Source organism: Ochotona curzoniae, unplaced genomic scaffold (assembly GCF_017591425.1).
Source record: "Ochotona curzoniae isolate NIBS_2020 unplaced genomic scaffold, NIBS_Ocur_1.0 scaffold_3890, whole genome shotgun sequence".
Taxonomy (NCBI): domain Eukaryota; kingdom Metazoa; phylum Chordata; class Mammalia; order Lagomorpha; family Ochotonidae; genus Ochotona; species Ochotona curzoniae.
Window position 1 is genome coordinate 9,796,277 of NW_024467115.1, and position 14,473 is coordinate 9,810,749.

Below are 14,473 nucleotides of genomic sequence, written 5' to 3' on the forward strand. Positions count from 1 at the left end.
TTGACTTAAGTAAGTGATGATTTTGGCTGCAAATTTAAGCTACTTATGGAAAATCATAAAGAAAAAAAACAAAAGTAGCTGAACATACAGAAATACAATATCCCTTTTTAAAAAGATTAGCAAGACAGATGATAAGTAAAAAGCCCATTTAGTGTCCAGGAAAATTTAGGTCTGAAATACTACCAAAATTGCAAGCATTCTATTTCGTTTTGTATTTTGTGTTTTTGAAAAGGGATACTGCATCTTCAACACATGTAAAGTTGTACATCACCCATTTTCTACTTACAGGTAGTAGGAGTAAGAATAGTAGCTCCTCCTGGCAAGCAAATCACAGACAGTGGAAAAAGAGAAGCAATGGTGAATGAAAAGCATGACTCTGTCACATTCAATAAAGCAGAAAAATGTGCGTTAAAAAAGAAAATGAAACAAAAGAAAATTCATGTTTTTTTGCTTTGCATTTCAATTTGCTCATGCACTGTTAGAATTCTTTTGCCATGCAATTAAACAGACAGCTATGTAATAGAAAAATAAAATTTAAAATACAAAATTTGAAAAAATAACATGCTGACTTTTTTATTGCCAAAAATCTAAAAAAATTAAATGGGCTGTGTATTTTCAACATGCAGTTAAGCATAGAATCATTCATTAACATCTAAATGTCATGACAAATGGAATAGCTGTGTATAGCGCTTGTGTACTAAACAGACTATTTTTCTTTAGATATAAAACATAAGATTTATTATGTTAATATAATCTAGAATGCATAATGTAGAATAACACATTTCTGGAGGTGTCACTATATTTCAATGGTACATAGGCATACACATAGGCTATATGAATATACATATATACCATATACTGTATAAGATGAAGATATTTCTACAATAGATGCACGTGAAGTTATCACACAAACACATTTACTGTATTTCAACATAATTTCAAATTTATATTTATTTGGAATTATTGATGTGTCCATGCTGTGCATTTAAATACAAAACTAATGGAAAAAATGGCATACATCTGGAAATAATTTAACAGTGATTAAATAAAAAAAAGACTGCATTTTGAAAGGTGCAATATCCCTTTTCTTAGCCTAAAACTTAGTTTATATATACACTCTCAGCTGTAAATTTTTACTCAGTTCCCAACCATTCCTTTACAAAACAACAAAATCACATGGAACTTATTTCAGTATGAGAAATACACCTACAGAAATGATTGCCAATCAGGGATAAAGTCTGGAGGAACTTAATTATCCCCTTAATCATTAAAGGATAAGACACCTTGTATTTCCAACAGTTTTATAATAAATGTATATGTTAACAGGACAGCTACGTTACATAATAATTTTATGAAGAACGTGATGATATTTGATAGTATCATAATATCCTTTGGTGTACGTATATTTATTTTTAAATTAAATCATGGAATCTATGCTTGATACACTATGAGGAAAAGTAGCTGCAGACTTATGTAGGTAATAAAAGTAGTCGAGTAATTTAGACATATATAAGGAATTAACCTATGGAGCTTTATCAGGTTACAGCCTTGCCTCATCTTAAGTGAGATCCCTAGCATACTTTCTATCAAAATCCATTAAAGCAGAAAGATGAAAACCTATGTCAGACTTTTAATCAACTTGGTTACTCAACCTTTAAAATATGAACCAGAAAATTTTGTTTTACATTATGCAATTTTAGAGAGTTGTCGGTGCGTTTCACTATTAACCCCACCCAAGACTTGCTTAGAGACTGTTTATTTTACCTGATTTTCAAAATGCTAATGTTATCTTAAAACAAAGAGCCATGGATGAGAAAGGGTAATCAAAACCAAGTAAGTGTTTCCAAATTACTAAAAAATATAACTTAGTTTAACCCAATGTTAACTGAGCAAGGACATAACCAGAAGCCACTTTCATGACCATAATCAACCCGCAGTGACCAGCATAATCTTCATTGTGAAGCAAGGACTGGCTTGGCCTTTGGCCTACTGTTTCTGTGACGCTTCATGCATATGTAAATGTAAACTAAACACAGACATAAGATCTGAAAGTGATCTTCATTGACCTTTATTGGCAAACTGGTATTTTTAAAATACTTAAACCTTCTTGCTTCACATATAATAATCTTCCGACCACAGTGGTAGACAACAGCAAAAGGAGAAAGCACTATTTTGGGAAAGCACGTATGTAGCTAATTTAACACAAAATACTATAATGCATACCTAATGTTTCTAATGCAGATGTGTCTTCTCCAACATATATATCTCCAAGGGATAATTGTAAAGAGGCAATATATTAAAATAAACTCTGATGGAATTGTTAAAACATGTAAGTATGAGTCTTATCTAAAAGTTCATGCCTTAATTCAAGTATAAAATAACTATAATAGAAAATATAGAACATGATGTAATATAAACAGCATCATTTATTTTACTATTCAATCAAATTCATAAGGTCCAACCATGTCTACACACAAAAGTATTTTAGGACTGAACTTGTCATTTAAATATATATATATTTTAATCCTTCCAAATGATAGCACTATCTAAAATACATTACTGAAAAGATTGGGCTTGTTTTCATGACAATGCAGTAAAGATCAGGACATTAATAATGGCAAATCAAATCAACTTATAAAACTCTAAATGTTGAAATGTTTTTCAACAATATACTTCAATTTCCAGAATAAAATTCAGTTTAAATTCCAACAAGTCTTAATGTGTTCCTACAATTCCAGAAGGTGGCGATATTGGTTGGTATAGTATAAAGGACTAATATGCAAACAAAAACAATTTACTCTTAATTTTAAAAGGCGGATTATTTTTGCCAGTGGATATTTAATACACAATTTCATGAAATAATGCTTATTTTCATTTTTGTGGCAAGGCTTGGAAATATGGAAAAGTAACAACACAAATCTATTCAGATAACAGCTCAGGTATCACAGTAAGTTGATTTTTGTCACTGAGGATTTCAAACATAAGATAAATGAACATCTCATGGATCTTTGCATTTCAGAAATCCAAGTCCTTACATTAACTTCAAGGTTAACAATGCAAATGTTTATGTTTATACCCCAAATTAAACTGTAAGGACTCAGCTAAAGAGCATAAGTAATATGCCCAGGTGCTGGTCACACTTCCCATATTTTCCCTCCTCATTTTAAAAGCTTAAGAGAAAAAAACAAAAAAACAAAACTAAAGTGTTTGGACACCAGGGACGGAGGTGGCAAGTGAGTGGCACAGTGCCTTGTCAGTCTTACCTCTTTTTGACAACTAACACGACAACCAGGAGGAGGAGGACGAACACAAGAATTCCGGCACTAATTCCTGCTATTTTCACCACTCGGTCTGTCTGCTTGGCAGGATCGGGTATCACTTCTGGCTCTTCTGTTGCTGCTGCTAAATGAATCATACAAAATAAGTTCCTGAAATTAACTAATTACGACAGAAGGAAAAAGATCTCCAGCCAATACTATCCCCAAAGACAACAGGATTTATCAGCTTGGAATAAAAATAATCTGAAAATATAAATACTAAATTACAGCATGTGACATGTGGGGTCAAAGTCAGGAAAACTTTTCTAACTACAAGTTTTTCTTTTTTTTTTTTTAAACATAAAACATAATCCAGAAATAAGCACTAAAGGGAATGAGGAACTATGTTTGTTTTCTATAAATGCTCTTAAAATTCACAAAGCAAGATTTTAGTAAATAGAATATAGGAAATACTATGGGGTCATAGATAGATGCTCCTTTTTGTCAGTTCACCCACCAAACACATACTGACCGCAAGACAAGCTGCTGTGTTTGGTGCTTTCAGGAGTGGCCATGACTGGCTGGGTCCCAGGCTTAAGGAGGAATAAATACATGCTCCAATGGCTGGAGCCATGAGTTCAAGACTTAATAAAGAAGATTTTGATATGAATAATTAGTCTGGCAGTAGAATAATGGAAACATAACAGATGCATAAAGGAAAATCTCACATTCATCAACCAACTAAAGTCCAGATTACAAAAAATATGAGAACTTTCAAAGATGATTTTTAAAACTATATATGCTCACTTCCTTTTTCACAACCACCCATCAGTATAGACATGCACAATTAACATCATCAGCCTTAATCAATTTATAATCCCCAGTAACTCTGAAGGCATTACCAGTTTTCCTCATAAACCCTGAAAATTGGCAATGGAAGTCATACCACGCTTACAAATGGAGAGAAAAATCAGAGGCTTAGAGAATCAAGGATAGATTCTATATTGCGTGAGAAAAGTGGCAAAGTCTAATACTTTTTTTAAATGTTTCAATATAGCATTTATCAATGCTTCCAGAGACCCCTTTGCTAAGAATCTGATAACAGCCCAGATGATTCCGAGGATTGACTTCGGGAAACTGCCTTATGCTACCACCGTAGTGCCTTGCGTGCAGCATCAAAAGCTGATGACTGAATGAACACACACAAATACATCTTTAAAATCTAATCTCATCTCTTTCAATGACCACCTTGGAAGTTTTAGTTTTAAAATTCTCTATTTCCGCCCTACATTTCAAGCATTTTTTTGGCTTTTTCTTTTGGCCTTCATTCCCCCAACACCCCAATTTTTGAAGATTTTCCACAAGCCAGAGTTTCTATCAAGAGAGGACTGATATCTTTTCTTCTTTTTAACTAAGAAATGTAAAAGAGCGTGGGCACACATACACATGTATGTAATATTAGCATATTTTCAAAAAATGCTAATTTAAAGTTACACCAATGGGAAAGACGTAGCTTGAAAAACAGTATAAAAAGAATATGGTTAACTTGGTAAAACAAAACAATTTACCACAACTGTTTTATTTCAATTGCATAGAATAAATTTCCCCTTGGACCAGTACTTCACAACCATTTTTCTGAAGCACAAATAGCAAGTCTTTAGCTTGAGTTTTCTGGTAAGCAAAGGGAATTTTTCTGGCTTGGCACTTTCATATATCCAATCTATAGGGAAATTTCACCCCTCATAATTATAATTAGATGTAGCACAATTTTTATCACATTTCAAGATAGTTTATCAAACTATCTTATGGTACAATTAATCAAACTAGGTAGTAAATATCTTGGAGACCTATTTCTTTCCAGTGAAAAATGCAGACAGTTCTGCATTTCTACTTACAGGTGCATATTAAATACAAAAATGAATTGGATTATATTCCTGAGTTTCCATAACATCAAAAATAGCATGTTTATTATTTGCAATTTTTAAAGATTTATTTATTTTCATTGAAAAGGCAATCAGATTTTTGGAAAGGAGAGACAAAGATCTTCCGTCTGCTGATTTACTCCCCAAATGACTACAACAGTTGGAGCTCAACCATACTGAAGCCAAGAGCCAGGAGTTTCCTTAGAGTCTTCAATGTGGGTGCAGGGTCCCTAGGGTTTGGCCATCCTCTACCGCTTTCCCTGGACTTATCCAGGGAGCTGAAAGGAAGGGAAGTGGAGTAGCTGGGGGACAAGCCAGCACCCATATGGAATCTCAACACTTGCAAGGTGAGGATTTAGCCACTGAACCATCTGGCTAGACCCTATTCGCAACTTTGAAGTAAGATTGGCTTTTGGCTTGTTACAGTTCCTGCTCCAGGTAGGAAGGCGAAGAGAATGCTAGCTGTGGAAATCCCTAGGGGGAAAAATTTAGTTCATGTAATAACTCTTATTATTACTAATTAAAGCCTGTTTTCTTCATATTGTATGAGTATATTACACTTGGCTTTCAGACAGTAAGGATAAGAATCCCATTTTCATTATCTAACATATCCAACCTACAGAATCAAATATTTCTGAAAATTATTTGTATGATCAGCTTTGTATGAAGGGACCTGTATTTTTTTTTTCAAATGACTTTAACTAAACAACAACAAAATTCTCTGATACAGTGATTTCTAAAGACACTATACCACAAGGAGCATTGTTCTATTCTGTAAGACGTCAGAATTGCTAAGGCTAAGACCTTTCCAAGCCGATAATACCTATATTTGTTGAAAGATAAATTATTATCATGAACAAGAAATAAAAGCATTAATACGACTTGGATTAAGTAATTGAATAATACAAGTGTGATCAGGTTAATGGACAAAAAATTTCAAATCCGTAAGGAAGAATTTTTAGTTATTTCATTAAACAGGCAAGTGTATTGAGACAGCAAAGCATGGAGATTTTTTTAACCTATTATGCGAATAAATGCTACTATTTAAAAATGATAAACTTAATGTATTAAAGATTGAAATTGTGTTTATATTTACTAGATGGTTAAAAAAGGAAAAAAATCCTATCAAATGAACTGTTGAGCTTTGGAAAGGGTGCTTGTCTTTCATCATTACAATTCCTGTGCAGACATTTGTTCATCAGTTTTCAAAATATTGGAAAGGAGAGAGAGGAAGATCTTCCGTCCAATGATTCACTCCCCAAGTGAGCACAACGGGTCAATGCTATGCCGATCCGAAGCCAGGAGCCTCTTCCGGGTCTCCCACGCGGGTGCAGGGTCCCAAAGCTTTGGGCCGTCCTCGACTGCTTTCCCGGGCCACAGGCAGGGAGCTGGAAGGGAGGCGGGGCTGCCGGGATTAGAACCGGCGCCCGTATGGGATCCCGGGCGTGCAAGGCGAGGACCTTAACCTCCATGCCGGGCCCTCAACACAATTATTAAACCTGAGTTGAGAAGGCTAACCAAATTCTTCAGGTACACGTGATTTGAAGCTTGCCTGCCCTTGCCTTCTCAAAGACATTGGACGTGGCACTATTTGCTACTTCTGTAAATACTAACACCAGCACCACCACCACTACTGCTATTACTACTATTCCTGCTATCTGTACTGCTATTAACAGCAGTGTTATTTACTAAATGTTTGTGTCAATTTATTATATACTTTATTCACTCTAAGTTGTTGATCCAATGAACAGAAATATCCCATTCAAAATCATTCAAGCTTAGATTTATAGATGGAAATAAACGCAGTAGCCTCTCCACACAGAGAGTAAAAGCTATTATAGTGCCTGCACCTCTGAGCTCTGTTGATGTTGTATGCACATATGCAAAGACAAGGTGGAGAATTTTTTCAGAAAATACTTCCCTTTGCCATTAATCTTTAGAGTTTTTATCTGCCAAAGAACACTCAGTGAATCCCCGGTGTTCCTCAACCAGGATCAGCATAGAGAAAAAAAAAGGGCAGAATTTTATTTTTATTAGGCAAATTTATGAAATGCATTCAGGGAGGAAAAAAAACGAAGAAAGTAACTCTATAAGTTGTGTCCCTGCTCTCCCTACATAATAATGTCTAAGTCAGACAAACTTCCCTAAAATTAGCACTGTTTTAATAGCTGTGAACATTTAAAATCAATCTCTGACTTTTATAGTGAATATTAGCAATGAAGGCTCACAAACAAAATGTATTAAGCGATTTTATAGCATCTTTGGAGACATTATCGTCATTCAAATTCTACAAATCCTTCTGGTATTTCACTATTGCTTTACTCCTTCCTTAGTAATAATTCCAGAAAATGGTTCACATTAATGTCTCAATCATTCCTTAGCATCCAAGGATCAGCCATATGACCCCAGTCCTAACTAGGACCATCATGTCTCCAATGTCTTACTATTTACTAAATTCTGTATGCACTTTCCTCATATTATTTCACGATGTTTGACATTCTGTCCTCTCTCTCCTGATAACCTCTTTTTCCTGGGGTTCCCCTATTTTGGGCATTCTCCAGTTTCTCTGTGATTCTCACCTCTTCATTTCAGATCTCCTTTGTGGGCTCCTGTTTCCCATAGTTTAAACCTAACGCCCTCTGAGGTCCTCCAAAGCCTGCTTCTATCTTTTAAGATGTGATTGTATTTATTTATTTATTTTTGAATGGCAAGAGTGACACAGAGTGAGACAGAGGGAGTACAGATAGAAAAAGACAGATGTATCCCTGGTTCATTCCAAACAGCCACAAAATCAGTTCTGGATTAGACTATAATCAGGAACCAGGAAATCCATCTCTCTTTCCTTCACAGATGGCAGGGACCCAAACATTTGCGCCACCTTCTACTGCCTCCGCAAGCATATCAGCCGGAAGCTGGATCAAAAGGGAAATAGCCTGGACTTGAACTAGAACTATAACATAGGCAGCTTGGGGTTATAAGTGGTGGCTTAGTCTGCAGCTTCCCAACAGCAGCAACATGCTACACCTGTTGATGAGAACACCCAACTTTTCCCCTCGATGTTCTTTTCTACTTCCATCATCTCAATTACCATCTACGCTGATTACCCCAAAGCAACATAACTCTATTTACTTATATATTACTTTTTACAGATTTATTTATTTTCATTGGGAAAGCAGATCAGACAAAGAAAAGGATAGAAAGATCTTCCATCCGCTGGCTCATGCCCTAAATGGCTGTGATGGCTAGAACTGAGCTGATATGAAAGCCAGGAACACAAGTTTCTTTGGATCTCCGACATGCGTGCAGGGACCCAAGGCTACAGCTTTCCCAGGTCATATGCAGGGAAGCAAAGCAGCTGGGGCACGAAAAAGGGCCCATATGGTATCCCTGTGCTTGCAAAGTGGGGATTTAGCCACTGAGCCATTGAGCTGCCTCCCCCCCTTTTCTTGAAGAAATGTAGCATTTTATTCATAATCAGCCTTCATCCACAATATTCGTCATTTCACCACACACCATGAACCTCGAGATCAGCTGCCAAAAACCATTTCCCTTCATTGTGTCCATAAATAGTGGCATTTCTACTTGGAAAGCCAAGCATGATGTGTACAGAGCAGTAGAGACAGAGAGAAAGATCTTCTGTCAGATGATTCACTCCCCAAGTGACCGCAACGGCGGGAATTGAGCTGATCCAAAGCCAGGATCCAAGATCCTTTTCCAGGTCTCCCACTGGGATGCAGGGTCCCAAGGCTTTGGGCTGTCCTGGATTGCTTTCCCAGGCCACCAGCAAGAAGCTGAATGAGAAGCAGGGCTGCCGGGATTAGAACTGGTGTCCAAATGGGATCCCGGCGCATTCAAGGAAAGGACTTTAGCCACTAGACCACCACGCTTGGCCCAGGAACATACTCTCTATCTAGAGTTCTGAATATCACTGCAGAAACACAGTAATCTGATGATAATACGTTCACTTAACTTTGGAATGGTTACTATAAACACACCATGTACAAAACTACACTCATATTCTTTTCCAGTCCTGTTTTCTTTTCTACTTTTTCCTTTTTTTATTAGATGGTATAATTATCCCCTAGTTATTCAATCCAGAAGCTTAGGCACCATTTTTGAATCTTCCTCTCCTTATCTCCAGTATCAGTATGCAATTCATCACCCATTTTCTGCTATTTGATAAATTGATGGGGGTTATTTTTAAAAAGATGAGGCAAAAATAAATAAAAAGGAAAGAATAGAATTGTTTTGGAGAAATTGAAGTGAATGGTCACTTTAATTTTCTATCTCACATGATTCAGTACAAAGCACTAGAAGCTTCTAAATATCTCTTTTGTTTTCCTATCCCCACTGCTACTAACTGAACTCAGTTCCCCATCACATCTCACTAAAGGTCACACAACAGCTACCTAGCTTACTATCTCTCATGTCATTTGCCTATTCCACATCAAAACTCACAAAGTATTCCTAAAACTTCAATCCTATCATTACTCCGTTAATTTCAGTTCTCCAGAGGTTTTCTGTTGTTTTCAAAATAACGTCTGTGCAAACAGGAACTGTGTTAATTTTGCTTTCTACTCTATTTCTAGCAATGCTGGAAAACAGCAAAAGTATTAGTTGAAGGGTCAGTGCTGTGACTCAACAGGTTAATCCTCCACGTTCAAGTGCTAGCAAACCACATGGACACCGGTTCGTGTCTCAGTTGCTCTACTTCATATAAATGTAAACGTATGTATACCTACTTCATATATATAAAAATCTACTTAAGTTAGATATATCAGCTTCATATATGTGTATACATATGTCTAATTGCATACATGTATCTATCATCTATATATATTTATTTCATATATATCTGGAAGTCTTTGCCTTAATATATATACTTCATACATATGAAAAATATAAATATTTATTAATATATAAAATAAATATATAAATAAATAGAACTATATAAATATAGCTATATGTAAACAAATATATTAAATTATATAAATATATATATGAAAATTCCTTGCCGTTCACACACCAGGATCCCATATGGGCTCTGGTTTGAGTCTTAGAGGCCCTATTTCCCATCCAGTTCCCTGCTTGTGGCCTGGGAAAGCAATCCAGGACTGCCTAAAGCTTCGGGACCCTACGCCCATGTGGGAGACCAGGAAGAGGATCCGGGATCCTGGCTTCATACTGGCTCAGCTCTGGCCATTGTGGCCACTTGGGGAGTGAATCATTGGATGGAAGATCTTCCTATCTGTCTCTCCTCTTCTCTGTATATCTGACTTTCCAATAAAAATAAATCAATCTTTAAAACGAAAAAGAAATGGCAGTAGTGTCTGCTCATTAGACATGAGCTAAATGTAAGCCTTTTGGGTCCTTCACATAAAAGTGAAAAACTGAGTACCATCTTGGAAAGTCTGTGCAGCCTATCATATAAATACATAATGACGGTTTTGTAAAGCACATGTTATTAATTAAATAGTATGAAGAATGGACATTGAAGTCTTGTGGGCATCTTGAAATATGCATTATTTAATTCAATAATCCTTTGAAGTCATTTTTGCTTCATCATCTCAAATGATCTTCTGACACTTGTCTAGTCTTTTATAGTTTTGATAACTATAAAGAGGCAGAATCAGGTATTTGTTTAAAGAAAAAGGAGAGAAAACTGCTATATGCCCATATTTTAAAATAATTTGTTCCTGTTCAATAAAGACATAGATGTTGCCTGATGTGGAGAATACTAGTGTCAGCATCTGTAAAAATTAAACAGTTGTATAAAATCAGTATAAATATAAATATTTCAAATTAATTTCACATTCATAAAATATTTCCTAGTCTTAGACACTTTAGATTCATGTTAGCTTTAAAATGGCATTTCATATTGCATAAAAATATGAAAAAATAAGAAAATGTTTTGAATAAAGAAACATCTTTCAAGTAGGGAATATGCTATGTTCTCTCACTCCATGATAACTTAGCAGCATATTTCCATCAAACATACAAAGTTTTGAAGTATCACATTCAGTCAAATTAATTCAAGTAGGTAAAAGAGACAGTTGAGCCTCATGGTATACATAAAATCTGTCCTATACTCTCCATTCTGTACTGTCTTTGAGATCTAGTCTTTTCATTTGTTTCACTAATCCTCTTATTTCCCATATTGACCTGTTCAGATTTAGGCTATACATTGTTACTCGGTTGAGTCTGCTTAAATGCAAATGTGATTAATCACTCTTCAACCTGCTTTAAATTCAAAAAGAAAGGTAAAAGTTAAAACACACAAGGCCTTTCCAAACAAGGCTGACAATCCCTACACTCTAAATCACTCATTCAATTTCATTTACAAAGTGCTCACCCATAGTTATTTGGGCTCATTTTTGGCTGAAGCAAAGATTCTACACATTCAGCTTTATAAGATGCTAAACTGCTAACACTTTACATATCTAACCACAATATGTGCCAAATCCTTTAATAATTTAACACTTGTATTATCAGATTTCTTACTTTTTGTCAATATGGAAAAATACCTAAAATAAACTTGATCATTACATTTATCTCAAGTTACTTTGTCAAAATATACTTATTTCTTAAACATGTTCAGTGTAAAATGATGACTTTTTTCTATTTTGTTTTCTTTTGTCTTTGATTTTCAGAATTATTTTGTACGCAGATCTTTGTCGATTGTTTGATCTGTTGCAAATACCTTCTACAGGAAGGTGTGCGGGAAGAACATCTTTTCCTTTTAATCTCCTAAATAAATGCTAGGATCCCTTCAACAAAAGACAAACTAGTAAGAAAAAAAACATGCAAGTGTATTCAATGTATGATTTGTGAGACATGGGAACTTTCATAATCAAATGAAGACCCAAAATAATAGTTAAGTCTGTGTGTTTTTATATCACGCTTGATGAAGGGCAGGCAGACAGACAAGTCTGATGAGGCAAATGGAATGATGTCAGTATGACAAATGGAGAAAAGTTGCGAGGCCTGTTTAGAAAATCCTTCCAAAATTTTACAACCTGTTTTAGATGACAGTCACAGGCAGTGTCAAAGACATTCTTATGCCTCTCTCGCATCTCAAATCTTCTCAACTTAAATCTTCAATATATCAAGGTGTCATTTTTGGAGGTTTTCTTCTACATTATTGTGACTTTTCTTTTACTTTATTTATGGCATTTTGCTGAAAAGTACATTTTTCATTGTATTGGTGATAATTATATCAATCTCTTTTTGGTGGGTCAGCATTTATTATTTACAGGCTTTTTTCAATCTCAATTTTTTTTTTCTATAAAAGTTTCAAAGAATATGCTTCTTGTTTAACCTTAGACTAACATGGACTTGTTTTCTCGGTGTGAAATATGGTTGAAAAGCACTTCATAAACCTACTCTCTCAAAAATATCCAGTTGTCTGTATACAACTTCTGAAATGATCAGCTGACATACAAGAGCACTTCTGTCACTTAAGAAGGTTACACAAACTCATAAATCACCCTTTGGATTTTCTATTATTTCCCAAGAGGCAGCAAATCTCTGAGCTGAGTATATGGTGCTAATTATCACACCTTGCTCTCTCTCCATGTGTGTATGATGGTGTGATTAGTGTTCTTTTCTTCTTGGGTGTCTCAGCTGTCCTTTCTATTCTGCTATATGTGATTTTTTTTCAGGTCTAAATTATAGCTAAAATTTCTTTGTACATTTTGTCAGAAAATATTATGTCCATTCCAAGAACTATTTTAAAATGCAAACAATCATGCTTTCCTTTCTGACAAATTCCTTTTATTTCCTGGTAAACTGCCCTTTGTTCAAGTGCTCCTGGTAGCATCATGTTAAGTTTTCATGATTCACTCTTAGTTTCTTTAAGAATTTTGTACACAGCTATTTTTTCCTTTTGCACTCGGCAGTCCTGATACCTGCAGTCCTTTGAGGATTTTGATCTGCACTTTTTTTCTAAGAACTCTCACAGTGTGTTACCTTCAGGAATGCTTGGTGACCTTTGATTGTAAGTTAATTGCTTTATGTAGTCTGTGGGAATCCTGCAGGGCTAAATTGATCATGTTTTCATCGAAAATAGAATTTGCATATCTTTCTACCGTAGCCACGGGTACTATGGGACTCAGATCACCTCTGTCCAATCTATATTGGGGTTCTGGTTTATGCAAACCCAGCATTACCAGCCTGAAGATCAATTTATCAGAACAATTAAGCGTGAATAATTCCAAGATTCCCATTGCTCACTCTCCTTAGGCTTAGTCTCATGATATTTTGCTCAATTAAAAAAAGAATCTCATATTGTAATATGAGATTGTTCATATTTATGTTACCATGTGACATATCAATACTTTTATGTATTGTCCCATTAAACATATCTAGTGCCTCGAACACAGAATATTCCATCACTGTGGAATCTTTTTAGCTTACGATGAAAGAGTAAGTTATTATCTACAGTTACCCTACAGTGATAAAGAATACTGGAATTTCTTATTCCCCTGTTACTACTATATATTACCCATTAATCAATATTGCCCTATCTCTTCCTCCTTTGTTCTTTCCCCAGCTTCTGCTCACCACCTTTCCTGTTCTTAAATTCCATGAGGATCAACTGTTTTTGGTCTCACACATGTGATGACATGGTATTCATTCTTTTGCAACTCACTTGTTTTATTTAACATAATAACCTTCAGTTGTATCCATCATTGCGAATGACAAGATTGCATCACTTTAATGGCAGAACAGTATTTCACTGTGCATACGCGTATAAATGCGCTGACTTTTCCTTATTGACTCATTGACCTACGGACACGTAGGTTGTCCCCATTCTTGGTGACTGTGAATAGTGCAGCAACAAATGCAGGAGTGCAGAAGTTTTGACAGATTGATTTCATTTCTCTCTGATAAATTCCCAGTAGTGGAATTTATGGAACTTAGTGGATCATATACAAACAAACCCGTGTTCAGTTTTTATGAGTAACCAATATACAGTTTTCACAGAGTTACACAAATTTACATTCTTTACCATCAATGTATAAGGGTTTCTTTTCTCCACATCTTTACCAGCCCTTGTTACCATTTGTCTTCTTGTTCACAGCTAACTTAACTGAAATTATCTTATTTCATTGTGATTTTGATTTTCTATTCTTGATGACTAGCTATGATGAGAGTTTTTTCATGCAATTAGTGATCATTTGTATATTTTTCTTGATAAAATGTCTATTAATATCTACTATTCATTTTTAAATTAGATTGCTTATTGTTATTGCTGGTGAGTTGCCCGCAGCCTTACGAATTTTAGGTATTAAT

The 14,473-nt window shown here is 35.3% G+C and overlaps 1 protein-coding gene across 8 annotated transcripts in view; it reads right to left on the bottom strand.

Moving 5' to 3' along the window:
• The window catches only part of PTPRK (protein tyrosine phosphatase receptor type K), a 521,455-nt gene that overhangs the window by 34,356 nt on the left and 472,626 nt on the right, over window positions 1–14,473 (bottom strand). For 4 of the 8 annotated variants that reach the window (XM_040965636.1, XM_040965635.1, XM_040965634.1 and 1 more), the window contains exon 14: window positions 3,264–3,402. In XM_040965636.1, the coding sequence (XP_040821570.1) occupies window positions 3,264–3,402 (139 nt within the window). Of the gene's footprint in view, window positions 1–286; window positions 317–2,223; window positions 2,266–3,263; window positions 3,403–14,473 lie in introns of all 8 variants that reach the window. The other 4 variants (XM_040965632.1, XM_040965638.1, XM_040965639.1 and 1 more) reach the window with 3 other exon arrangements.